Genomic DNA, 13,600 nt, shown 5'->3' with positions numbered 1-13,600 from the left:
GAAGACACAAAACTAAAATCTTGTCTCCTAACATTGCTCTTTCCTAGTGAGACATATGGATAACTCCACTGCAAGTTGAGAAATGGGCTCTTCAAGTTACCCACCTAGATAGAGGAGGAAGCAGGGGAAGTGGCTACTGGGTGTGTGACTTGTTGAGGTCAGGGTCACTGTCCACAGAGGGGAGGAGCAGGAGGCTGTGCTGAGGAAGCACAAGCAGTGTGTCCTCCCCGGGTTAGTTGGGAAGACAGATGTTGAGGCCATTGGAGGACAGTGCTACTGAAATGCAAGTCCCTACCGCTCTGGAAAAAGTTTGGCCCTGAGTAGGAAGCTTGGGCCAGCAACCATGATTCTGTGCCCCTAACAGAGCATGCTAGAGAGGTGTGTATGTCACTCAAGACGAAGTGACCAATCAAGGCCTCCAGGCAGAAACGCGGAGGCGGGATCTTAACAGGAGCCTTGCTGAAGAGCTGTGCAGGCTTGGGTGGTTCCACTTTGTGTGCTCTGACCTCTGCTGCTGGGTGTTGTGAGAAAAGCTCAAGCAAGTCCCAAAGTCCCGACATGGTGAGTGGAGGGTCACTGCCCAGAATTGGGAGGAGCAGGCAGCTGTGGAGAGCTAGCTGGAGTGGTGGGGCCGTGTGGGAAGACAGACCAGTAGGCTATTGGAGAATACGCACACGTGCTACTGAAATACCGATCTCTGCAGACCTGGAATGTATGGCCCTGGACTGGAAGCCTGGGCCACGAACTATTGTGCTGTGTCCCTTCAGGACACTGTAATCTAAGAAAGGTGCTCATGTAACCCGAGACTCGCTGGCCAGTCAGAGCCTCCAGGTCAGACCAGCCAGTCTGAAGATGAGGCTCTTTCTTCTGGCTGCCATGCCCAGGTGCATCTCTTTAGCTGAGCTTTCTTTAATGGTTCTGTGTGATTTGGTTTGAGCACTGCTGCTGAGTGCTGTGAGGGAAACTCAGGCAAGGTCCGAAATGACAACACGGTGTGCTCAGAGTCACTAGTTTGATGGGTTTTCTCCACAGGTGAAATAAGCCAATGGAAGCCAGACTGAAAATAAAAAGGGCAAGTTTACTTGGCAACTGAAATTCCTGGGCTAGTTCAGTAACGTCAGGGGACTAGGCCAGAGGAAATCATGTCCTCTTTGCCCACCCCCCAGGTTGGGTAACAAGGATTGCAGATGAAGGAAGATGAAGTATCTGCCTCCTGCTGTACTAGGGAAGCCCTTTGCCCCAGGGGTGGAGCTTGGAGCATCTCAAGGATGCTAAGAATGTGCAGAGGCTTTCCTTGCAGAGGGCAGGGTTGGAGAAAGAATATGGATTGAACAGAACATGTAGGGGAGGGGTTAGGGCAACTGCAGATGCCAACTGAACAATGGGGAGGATCAGAAAGGTGAACTACAGGAGTTGGTGTGGTGGGGTCTCCCTGCGGTTGTGTGAAAAGCAGAGGGCAGAGGTGGCCAGCTTTGGGGTCCTATGTGACCCTAGTGCCTTCCTGAACCTGAACCTGGACCTGGCCACTGAATAACTTCCTATGGGGCTGCTTTTGGGCAATTCTTTTGGAGCTTGGGCTGGTGTATAGAAATGTTCTAGGAAGGATGCCAATCTTGGAAAGCCTTAATTTCTGTGGGATCTTCTACAAGTTCTGCCCTTAGCATTTAACATTTCGGTGTAAGATCCACTCTCTCCTCTCGAGTTTGTCTCATTGTATGAAGCTTCAATTGACTTCATAAACATTTCCCCTTTATTTCATTTCCGCCTGTGAGCAGTATACAAGATGCAATTCTTTAAAAACTTACTTGACAAAAGACATAGCTTGTGCAAAACCTCCTCACTTCAGTTTTTGTACTTTGTATCTTCTACTTCTCCTTTCTTTCTCATCCTCTGGAACCTTCCACTTAGGACTCTGTCACTGATGTTTGAAAGCACTGGGGTCCTTAAGACATATTTTTGGCAACATCATTGCTGGGTAAATGTCTTAAGTGGCTAGTCTTGCTGTGTCCAGTCCATATTTAAATTGTTCAAAACATAACCTGCAGACTAAATTTAAAGAAAGTTAAAGGCAGCAGATGTAGAATACAAAATCTGTTTTTAGCTATCATTACAGAGATTTTTTATTAGTTAATTTTGTATTTGTGTGTATTGTGATGTCTGTGTGAGATGGCATATTAATTCTAGCACAGCTGCATCTAATGTCTTTGAGAAAACGCTTTCTCATAAAGCTATGCTAACTCAGGTGGCCTTGATGTCTGTCTCTTGCTTCCCGGGGAAATGGACTTGCTTTCTACTTGACTAAACTTCCTAAGTTCTTTAATTAAAGGACTCTACCACAGCAGAGTTTTAAAATAACTCATTTTAGTCAATTAGTGAACCGTCCATTTCCATATCAGGAATAAAGATGTTCATGTGGATCACGGCTTCTGCCTTCAGATCAGAACAGGATGCACAGTTTATGTTTACACTGCAGGGTGAAGCAGGACACGCCATAACTAGCTCACAGACTAATGTTTAGGAAAGTCAGCTGCGAGAGTCAATACTATGAAGAAAGACCTGATTGAGGCCAGGTGAGTGATGATGTCATCTCCCAGCATGGATTAACTCATGCATGTGAATAGAAACAGACCAGAATGGTGCGTAAACATTTTAATATCAGTTAACTGAAGCATTATTCTGTTCATATTATTCATGCAGAATCAAGCAACAGGTAACCCTTCTCTGCCATGGACTCTTAGTGAACTATGTATGCTTTGCCAGAAAGTTATCAGGTCCCCTTCTGAGGATCTCCAGCAGCCAGGCAGGGCTGTTTCAAGTTTTGGCCCTGGAATCCCCCTACATCATTCCCTGGCTGCCCCCTTTTTACATCTTCTGCTCACATGGGTGCCACCTGCGCGTGTCCATGAGAAGGGTTCTCAGATCTTCAGCTTGTGGTGTTGGCCTCTCCACACCTCCAGACAGCAACACCCCAGGACTGCAGAGCTGCTGTGGCTAAATCTCCACAGTGCTGGGATGAGCGATCACACTCCTGGAGAAATTGAGAAGCTGAAGCCATGGAAAAGGCAGCAGCTCCAAAGCATCAGTTGTAGTTGCTGCTGACAGGGAACTCACAGGGTGGGAGATTTATTCAACTGGAGCTACTCTGTGAGTTCCAGTGCCAATTCTACTGTAGGTTTAGATTTTTCAAAACCTACCTTATTTAGGGTTTTTAAATCCCTTTATCTTCCTTTTAATCTACCAACAAGAGGTAGGGGAGAAAGAAGGTTGATAGAAAAAGGGGGTGTGAACTAGTTTAGAAGCAGTTCCTTGAGGCGATTCTATAATTCCTTGGCAGGCTACCAGAAATCCAGTCCAATAGGAAGCACCAAACAATACCATGAGTCAGTGACAACAGATGATAAATGCTTGTTCTGCTTGAGTTAAAGATAAATGTGTGTTCTGTTGGAGTTAATCAATATTACCCTGCATTGTTTCCTTCTCAGGAGAAGAGTAGGGCACTAGCACATCCCCAATATCCCCTACCTTATATCCCATCGAACCAGTTTAAAATGCTTTGTCTATCCACCTAGGGACAATGTAGCAGGAATAGAATTAATTCTTCTTGCCTGGGTAGGATGCAATATACCTGAAATAAAATTGATTCTTCCTGATTATCTTTTTAAATTACCCTGTGAATGGTCTGGGTCACAGTGTCCTTTTAAAACCCTTACTATGTTCTTTTTTTTTTTTTTTTTAATTACAGTAGTGGTCTTATTCTTTTTTGTTGTTGTTGTTTTTAATTAATTTTTTTTTTTTTTTGGTTTTTCGAGACAGGGTTTCTCTGTGTAGCCTTGGCTGTCCTGGACTCACTTTGTAGACCAGGCTGGCCTCGAACTCACAGTGATCCACCTGCCTCTGCCTCCCGAGTGCTGGGACTAAAGGCGTGCACCACCACGCCCGGCTGTTTTTAATTAATTTATTGTTTATACAGTGCTCTGCCTGCAGTGTGCCTGCACTCCAGAAGAGGGCACCAGATCTCATTATAGATGGTTGTGAGCCACCATGTGGTTGCTGGGAGTTGAAATCAGGACCTTTGGAAGAGCAGTCAGTGCTCTTACTCTTTGAGACATCTCTTCAGACCCCCCCATACTATGTTCTTGACCAGTCAGTCCATGTTAAGTGGTCAGTAAACTATCTCTGACCGTAGTTTGGTGTCCAGGTGGTCAGTGTGGGCTATTCCTGAACCCCAAGCGGCCAAAGCTAGCAGGCTTCTAAGCTTAAGAATGTTTCAGCTGCAGATAAGCCAATTAAAGCACGCAAAATTGTTAATGATGAGGCATGCCCTCAGCAGAATGGCTGATTGCTATGTCTGTGAGAGATTATATTGATTGATGAGTGATGTGGGAGGCTCTTCCACTAGGGTTGCAGTATTCCCTAGCAAGTGTGCCTGGCTTGGGAAAAGATCAGGCTGCAAATAAGAGAGTGCTCAAGTAAGCAAGCAAGCCAGGAACAAGGTTTGTCCATGGTTTTTGCTATAATTTTCTAGGTTGAGTTCCTATTCTAACCTTACACAATGTTGGACTGTGAGCTGACAGAACCATCTGAAAAAGCAACAAGTCGGGCAGAAGAAAACGCAGTCTGTGGGTTTAGGGAAAAAACAGAACTAGGTAGCTTTAGATGGCAGTCAAATCCTGAAAGAGAGGAAGGGATTTTCAAGGAGCTTAGCACCAGTAAAGAGAAAGCCCTACTCTGCATTGGAAGCCTAAGATGGGTAACATCCATTCTTGCTACACTTTAAATTAATGGAAAGTATAGGCAAAGTGATTGCAAAGCAGGCACTTCATATAAAACCTGCTGCAACTCTGGTCCATGGCTGGCATATTTCATCTCAGTTTAGAAACCAAAGTTGGCAGGATCCCCCATTACTGTAGTGTTTTTTAAAATTGTTTATTCATTATTGATACAGTATGCTGTCTGCAGCCAGAAGAGGGCACCAGTTCTCATTATAGATGCTTGTGAGCCACCATGTAGTTGCTGGGAATTGAACCCAGGACCTCTGGAACAACAACCAGTGTTCTTAACCTCTGAGCCATCTCTCCAGCCCCCATTGCACTGGTTTTTAAAACAAGAAAGATGCACAATTCAAGGTCATGTATTCTGTCTCTGTGATTTCAGTTCAGCGTTGCTCCAGCTATTTATGTTTTGCAAGACAGTGCCCCAGTAAGGAAACTATGAGATTTCATTTCACCAGGCTTTGGATATGTAGCCCGTGTTGCAGTTTGAGACCATAAGATGTTGAGATACCCAAGCTCTGAGAAATATGTCATGGAGAGATGCATATACCAAGTTAAAGTAACAAAACTGAGTGATGAATGAGAAATTGCAGTCATAGGGCCATCTATACCCTGTGAAACTGAAGCCTCATGTATCTGAGACAAAGCTAGGGTACTTGGTGTTTGAGTTGCTGGATTTTTTTTTTTTTGTCTCCATCCAGTGTTGCCTAACTATATGTACATTCCTCTCAATTGGAATGGGAAGGTTTATTCTGTGCCATTGTATATTGTTAAGATACAAACTGTTTCCAGATTTTAGAAAATATAGCTATGAAAAGATGTTCTGCACCGGCAGAAGAGTCTTTGTTCTCTTGAATAGTGTATGACCTATTGCAGACCATTTTAGTTGAGTAAAATGCATTTTCACTGTGAGTCCCTAATGACCAATATCAGAATATTATTTGTCAAATCAGAAAGACTCTAGGTAACGTCATATCTTTAAACACTTATCTCCCCTTTTTTGGCCATCTTAGGGGAGCTTTTGTACTAGGATTTTACCTAGATGGTTTTTTGTGGATGAGATTTGAGTGTCTGTTGACTCAACTCATTTTATGTTTTTGTTTCTACTGTGTTGAGTTTGAAATTGTTCAGCTTCCTTCTCATGCTGTCACACATTCACAACTATAGACTGTACCCCTAAATCACATAAGATATAGTATAAGCCGGTAGTAATCAATGTTAAGCTATTTTGCTGGCCGTATTTTTAATTAATTTTTAAATTAATTTTAATTTTAGTTAATTAATTTTAATTACTGTACTAATTAATTAAATCACTTTACATCCTGACCTGTCCCTCCTCTACTCCCAGTCACACGACCATTCCCCCTTTCCCCAAGTAGCCCTCCTTCTCCTCAGTGAAGGGGAGGCCCACAAGTGTTATCAACCTCCCCTGGCATCTCAAGTTGCAGCAGGACTAAGACCATCCTTTCCCACTGATGCCTGAAGAGGCAGCCCAGATAGGGAAAATGGGATCAAAAGTCAGACAGCATAGTGAAGATGGCTCCTATTCCCATTGTTAGGGGACCACATGTTCACCAAACTGCACATCTTCTATATATGTGTAGTCAGCCTATGTATGCTCTTTGATTATGGTTCAGTTTCTGTGAGTCCCCATGAGCTCAAGATAGTTGACTGTAGGTTTTCTGTGGTGTTCTCAATCACCCAGGATCCCTCTATCTTTCCTGCCAACCTTCCCCCAAATTCCCTGCGCTCTGCCTAATGTTTGGCTCTGGGTCTCTGCATCTGCTTCCATTAGGTGCTGGAGGAAGACTCTCAGAAAACACTTATGCTAGGAGCCTGTCTGCACGTACAGCAGAGTGTCATTAATAGTGTCAGAGATTGGCTCTTTCTCCTTTGGAGAGGTCTTATGCTAATCAGCAAGTCATTTGTTTGCCATTTCTTCAATCTCTAATCCATCTTTATCCTTATACTTTTTATAGGCAAGATGAATTTTGGGTCAGAGGCTTTAAGGGTGGTTTCATGTCCCCCTCCCTCCACTCGAAGTCCCACCTGGCTATAGTCTTCGCAACTTGAGAGTCTTAACTGCTGATGCTACGGGTCTCAGCTAGAGTCACCCACATAGACTCCAAGGACCCTTCCTTTCGCAAAGATGCCCCCTTCCCCAGAAGAATGTTAATTCATAACATGGCTGTACTCTTAAGAGATCACATGCAAAGACTTTCTTAGGTATATGTAACCCAGCAGGCAAGAGATCACATCCAAAGGGCTTCTACGTCTGTGTGATCCAGTTGTAATACAAAACATGCCTTTAATCCAGGAGACAGAAGCAAACAGATTTGAGTTTAAGGCCAGGCTGGTATAGAGCAAGTATCTAGTAAAGAAAAGTAGATCCATATATGGTAATATAGTCCTTTAATCCTAATTGAAGGTTAAGTGAATTTAAAGAAGGAAGCAGCACCCATGCTTGAAAGTGATATGATTGTGTGGAAGAAGAGGTGATGAATCAGAGAAGATGTGGTAGAATAGGATATGGCCAACTCCCAGGAGAGAGATCCCAGGGAAGCTACTGAAGAGGCATTTGTACAGAGAGAGGAAGCAGTTGTAGCAGGAAGCAGACCACAAACAAAATGAGATGTCTTTCTCTTGCCAAAAGCTCAATGATGGTTCCATTACTTTAGGGGTTTTCTTCTGCTAAAATCAAATTAAGCTCTTAACGAATGAATGATTATAAAAGGTGTGGTCTTCAAGGTAAGTAAATACTTAAATAGAGATGGATCAGGGCATAATACTTTTACAAACAGTATTGCTGCTGGGCAGTGGTGGAATATGCCTTTAATCCCAGCACTTGGGAGGCAGAGGCAGGCAGATTGCTGTGAGTTCAAGGCCAGTCTGGTCCTCAAAGGGAGTCCAGATTGCTGTGAGTTCGAGGCCAGTCTGGTCCTCAAAGGGAGTCCAGGATAGTCAAGGATACACAGAGAGACCCTGTCTTGAAAAACAACACACAAAAAACCCCCAAACAAAAAACCAAATGACAACAAAAATACTATTGCTACCCAGCACATCTTCCACAGTGGGCAGATGAAAAACACAGTTTTATTAGTCAAGGTTCTCAACATGATCACAACTGGTAGAGTGGATGTCATTCTGTGTATTTTGAAAGTAAATTTTTTCAGTGTCTCACAACTGTGGTCCAGCTAGTGCAACCTGGGCTATCTACCAAAAGACGAAAAGACTCCAGAAGTTGTTTGATCCATGAGCCTGGATGTCTTATCTGGTGCTCAATATACTCCAGAAGTCCAAAAATTAGGATGTAAAGACACTAAAGAAATGAAAATTTTCTAGCCAAGACTAATGAAAACAGGCAAAGAAAGAAAGCTTCCTTCTACAATATCTTCTTTATATGTACGTTGACACCCATAGCTGTGGCCCTGATTAAAGATCAATATTATCATCACAAAAGATCCACATTAAGAAAAGGTCTTTCCAGTTTGAAAGCCTTATTTCAGAAAACTCTCTCCTAATAGAAAGCATGGGGTACTATATCGTGATTCTGGACAAGTTCATATAGAGTTCTGCCTACTTCTACTCATGCCCAACTAGCACATCCATGTCTAAAGATGGTCGCAATGTAAAGGCAGAGACATCTGCGGCCACTGTTGGGTAAAAATCATGCAGGAACATATATAAATTATAAAAAGGACACACTTGCTTTCATGGAGGACTCAAAACAATTCATTTTAACTAGCCCTGTCTGCTCTGACTGAGGCCTGTGACATCACTGTAGAGAATTCCATTCCTTCTTTTTTTTCTAAGCCTTGTTTTTATTTTATGATTACAGGTGTTTGTCTGTATATATTTGTACACAGTGCCTACAAAGGCCAAGAAGATCTTAGATGTCCTGGGGCACAAATTACAGCAGGTTGTTAGCTACCATAGACCTTCTGGAAATTCATAAAGCATCTTCGTTACTATCTGTTGCTCTAGTCCCAGGTGTTCTGACACTATCTCCTGGCCTCCCTGGCCGCCAGTCCTAAATCGCATACAAAGACGTGCATTCTGGCAAAACAGGACTCTGACTAGAATTAACCTGTATGGGCAGAGGTTGATGTAAGGCGTGGCTACAAAATTTATACAAATTTGATATATATTCAAGGATAGTAACAGGCCTCGAAAGTGCTGGGGTTACTGGCATGCTATCTGAAACTTGTATAAATAAATCACTTGATAGCCTGTGTGTCACAGCAGGGAAGCAGCATGATTGCTAGTCTGTCACCTGAGACATTACCTTGAACATCATGCCTGCCTCACTCCCTGTCCTTGTTGATTCCCTATGTCCTCTAAGAGCCCTCTGCTCAACAGAGACCCACTGACTCTTCTCTCCTTGCTGGGGAAGGCGCCCTCATCCCCACCCCTCCCTCCCTTCACACCTCCACTCCATCCTCCACCCCCCAGCCCTAGCACAACTGTGGGTTTTTGTTTTCTTTTTAATCACCTTTCCACTGAGCATGATGTGTTGATTAACTACAAGTGCTCTAGAATGATTATCATCTCTTTCCTACTTTCCTCCCAGGTTTGCTTCATATCTATCAGGTGAAAGATAGCTGCAGTTTCCCTGAACATAGCATGAAGACAGAGAACCAAAATGTTGTTTCCTAAACTCTCTTTAATTTGGAATCTTCTTTGTACCCTTTCACGCTGGGACAGACTGATAACTCCACTCCAAAATGAGCAAAGGCTTTGCAAGTTGTGCACGCTGATTCCAGGAAGAAGAAGGGAAGTGCCTGAGGGTTTTGCTGGTGCCTCAGGCAAGCTCAGAAGTTGGGACCTGGTGAGCTCAAGGGCAAAGGGGGAGGGGCCAGCATCTGAGCTCAGGAGGCCTGAGTGGCTGGTTCTGCCCTGGGGTGAGTGCAAAGGTGGAAATGCAGGCTCTTGGAGAACAGGTAGGAGTGCTACTGAAATGCAAATCTCTCCACTTAAGAAAAAAACACTGGTCCTGCAATGGAAGCCTGTTCCAGGAACTACTGTGCTGTGTCCCTTCAGCACACTCTAGCCATAGGGAAGTGCTCCTGTCACTCAAGACTCAATGGCAAATCAGGGACACCAGGAAAGAGAGAAAGAGTGTTCTTCCGGGTGCCATGTTGTAAGTTCCTCTCTGTACTGGAGCGGACTTGAGTGACTGTGTGCGATATGCTCTGAGTGTTTTTGCTGGGTGCTGTGAGGAGAGCTCAGGCAAGGTCAGAAGACACAACATGGTAAGTGCAGAGTCACTGCTCACAGTAGGGAGGAACAGGCAGCTGAGCAGAGGAAACTGGTGTAGTGGGTCTTCCCGGGGGCTGCAAGATAAGCAGCAGCAGATGTGGCCACCTGTGAGGTCCTTTTCTGTCTTAGTAATTTTCTGGACTTGGTGATGGTCTCTGACTAACTGCACTGTGTGGATTACATCTACCCAAAGCATTGGGAGCAGGGCCTTGTGAGTAGAAACATCCTTGGCAGGATTACAAACTCAGACTCCTTGTTTCTCTAACTTCTTCTAAAAATCTGTTCTTAGCATGTGACATTTAGGTCTAAGATATATTTGGAATCCCGGCATTATGGCACACGCCCCAAATCCCAGCACTCATGAGGCAGGTGGCTCGCTGTGAGCTAAGGCCAGCCTGGTCTGCAATGTGAGTCCATGGCAGCCAAGGGAAACAGAGAAAAACAATGCCGCAAAAACAAACAAACAAACAAACAAACAAAGTATAAATTTTGTGGAGGTTGTAAATGTGATCTCGTGTGTTGGGTAACCCTTCAGTATTAAGCTGTGATGTACAAGATGATAATTGATATTATGCAGGATTTACCAATGACAGGAAGTAGAATTTAGCTGAGGGAGAACAGCGTCTAAAACACCCCACAGAGAAGTTAGCCTGTTAGAGATTAGGATGCTAGGGCACACGTGTTGATTCACCAGGATTGTCAACACATTTGGCTCCAAATCATAGCAGAGGAGACAACTTTGATTTAAAACCAGCCACTTGGCCCATCTTCGTCTTCAAAAGAACAGCCTCTAATAAATTCCTCACTGGGGCATTACAGTGTCACAGCGAACATTAAGGCCTGATGTGCCATAAAGGTCCAGTTCCCTCTTGAGAAAAGCATAGTTTTACATAGCTCTTTTGCAAGCCTAGGAAAGTATATGACAGAGGAAGAAACAGCCTGTGGCCTAGGCCTGTGAGTTTCCTCCAAGGCAGGGATGTATTGAGGATAAAATAGGGCTCCTTCTCCAAAGCCAGGAATATGCTTGAGAGAGTGGGTAATGGTCTGGGTCCATTGCCCTTCCGTGAGTGGTTTCTTCAGCTCCTGAAAACATAACTGATTCTACCCCTCGGGGTTCTGTTGATCAGTCCCAAATCCACTCTGGGCTTGGTCAGTAGTTTGTGAGAGACCTGTGTTCCTGGTGTGCAGTTTTGTTTTATAAGAATTGTTCTGTGTTTGTGCCATGGGATGATAAATTTCTGATGACTTCACAGAAGTCTCACATATGGTCCATTTCCTCCATGGATGTAGTACACAAGATGCTGTTCTTGAGAAGCTTACTTGGCTTAAGTCATAGCTTGTGCAAGTCCTCCCCACCTCAGCTCTTCTAGTTTCTACCTTCCTCTTCTTTTATCTTCTCATCTAGTGGGACCTCCAACTCTGGACCCTGTCACTGAAGAATAAGCTGCTTTTTCAGAGCACTAGTGTATTTCAGAAAGGATTCTGGGATTGTATTTGCTGTGTAAATCCCTCATCAGTCTATGTGGCCAGACTTGCAGTCTCAGACCATATTGAAATTGTTCCAAACATAACCTGGGGCCTGAACTGAAAAGACATGAGAGCATGAGAGCATGTGTGGAATGGCAAATCTGTTGGCAGCATTAGCCAGAACTGGATGCATGCTGTCATTAACAGATTTTTAAAAGTAATCTTTCAATTGTATGTGGAGTGATTTCTTCCTGAGAAGGCACGTTAATTCTAGGACAGCTGTATTTTCATCCTTTTGGAAAATGTTTCTGAGACCAACTCTGTTGACTCAGGTGGCTTGGATACCAACCTGTTGCTCCCCAGGGCAGTGACCTTGTTTTCCTCTTGATGAAAAATTCTAAATTCCCTAGATAAAAGACTATACCACAACAGTGTTTTAAAATTACTCATTTGAAGCTGAGCTTGGTGGCCACACCTTTAATCCCAGCACTTAAGAGGCAGAAGCAGGTGGATCCCTGTGAGTTCAAGACCAGCCTGGTCTACAAAGTGAGTCTAGGATAGCTAAGGCATACAGAGAATCACTGTCTCAAAAAAAAAACCAGACACACAAAATTACTCATTTGAGTAATGTAATGAACTGGCTATTTTAGAAACATTTGCAGCATGGCTTCTGCCATCAGACCGGAAGAGGAGGTCTGCCGAAAGTGCCCAGTGAAACTGGGTTGACAATGGGTAGATCACAGACTAATGATTGAGACATTCAGCTCCAGGGGTCCCCATTGTGAAGAAAGACCTGATTCTAGCAGCGTATCAGAATTTGTAATTTCTCATCATGTATTAATTCATGCATGTGAATAAAAGCACATCAGATGTTTCGATACCATTTGGTTAGGTTATCTTGAGTCAGTAAATATTGCAATTTCAGTTAAGGGGCCATTGGCTGTAGCTGTTTGTGTCGGGTTAAAGATCTCAGCAGCTAACATTGCACATAGGGGCCAGGTCAATCATGGTCTTATTAATGCCATTCCCTCTACCAGAGAAGTTTCTGCTCTTTTTCAAAATCAGTCTGCCTATGTGTTTTTCAAATTATATTTACCTTTCTAAAAAGGCAATGATTGTATTTTTAGAATTCACTTTTTTTTTTGGTTTTTCGAGACAGGGTTTCTCTGTGGAGCCTTGGCTGTCCTGGGCCCACTTTGTAGACCAGGCTGGCCTCGAACTTACAGTGATCCACCTTCCTCTGCCTCCCGAGGGCTGTGATTATAGGCATGCGCCACCACGCCTGGCTTAGAAATCACTTTTTTATGCATCACTGCTCTAATCTTTTATTTGTTTCTGCTCATGCCAATGTTTCCCAGTAATCAAAATATTCATTCTTTTTCTCAAAGGCTTTCATATTCTTTTCTGTTAGAGCAATATCACCTGTAGCTCACCCTTTCTTCATGTTTTGTAGTTAAGACTTTTTTGAGCACCTAACCCTCTCATTCCCACTGCTTGGAAGATGGTCTTTTAATTCCTTTCAGCACAGCTCTAACTAGTAACTCAGGAGAAAGAGGCACCAGTGAATGATTGTCCTGAACCTCCTTGGATTTTGGGGGGGGGTGTTACAAATAAAGGGGACCTGTGTAAGAATTGTTTTCCCTGACCAACTTTGAAGTGATGTAGTCATAGTACAGAAATGGATGGGGAGTCCCACAAAGGGTGGTCCTCAGAGAAGCTGAAGACCAGAAGAGAGGTCCCCTGGGGAAAGTTATAGAGTGGGGCAAAGGGGCAGAACTTGAAGCAGCAGGGTTTGGCTGCTAGAACTCCTCAGGCAGGGTCCTGGACAGTTCCTGCCAAGTCTACAAAGCTTACAAAGTTTACAAAAGGAGCTCATGGCAAGGAAGGTTTTCTCTGCCATTTGAGTTGGCAAGAAGAACCAGAACAGGGGGAGTGCTGGACAGAGATTTCTTTGATTTTGAGTTGACAGTAATCCTGTAGTTCTTGTTTAAAGGACATTGTTATATTTCAACATCGTCCTTTGTGCCTGCTTTAATCAGTGGTGCCATCTATGTTGTGTGATTTTAGTAAGTATAATCTACTTATATTGCTGTTTCTCTAGA

The 13,600-nt window shown here is 43.8% G+C and overlaps 1 protein-coding gene across 1 annotated transcript in view; it reads left to right on the top strand.

Moving 5' to 3' along the window:
- Nucleotides 1–482: 482 nt before the first annotated feature.
- LOC311586309 (uncharacterized protein) overlaps nt 483–13,600 on the top strand; it is a gene marked incomplete at its 3' end in the record, with an annotated part of 30,758 nt that continues 17,640 nt past the window's right edge. Inside the window, exon 1 of the mRNA XM_084762279.1 lies at nt 483–561. Coding sequence (XP_084618405.1) covers nt 559–561 — 3 coding nt within the window. The 5' untranslated portion in view covers nt 483–558. The remainder of the gene's footprint in view (nt 562–13,600) is intronic.

The sequence above is a fragment of the Acomys minous genome, assembly GCF_964271855.1.
Source record: "Acomys minous genome assembly, chromosome: 16".
NCBI classification, from domain to species: Eukaryota; Metazoa; Chordata; class Mammalia; order Rodentia; family Muridae; genus Acomys; species Acomys minous.
Note: the sequence above shows the minus strand (reverse complement) of the source record. Positions and strands in the feature narration are given on the sequence as shown.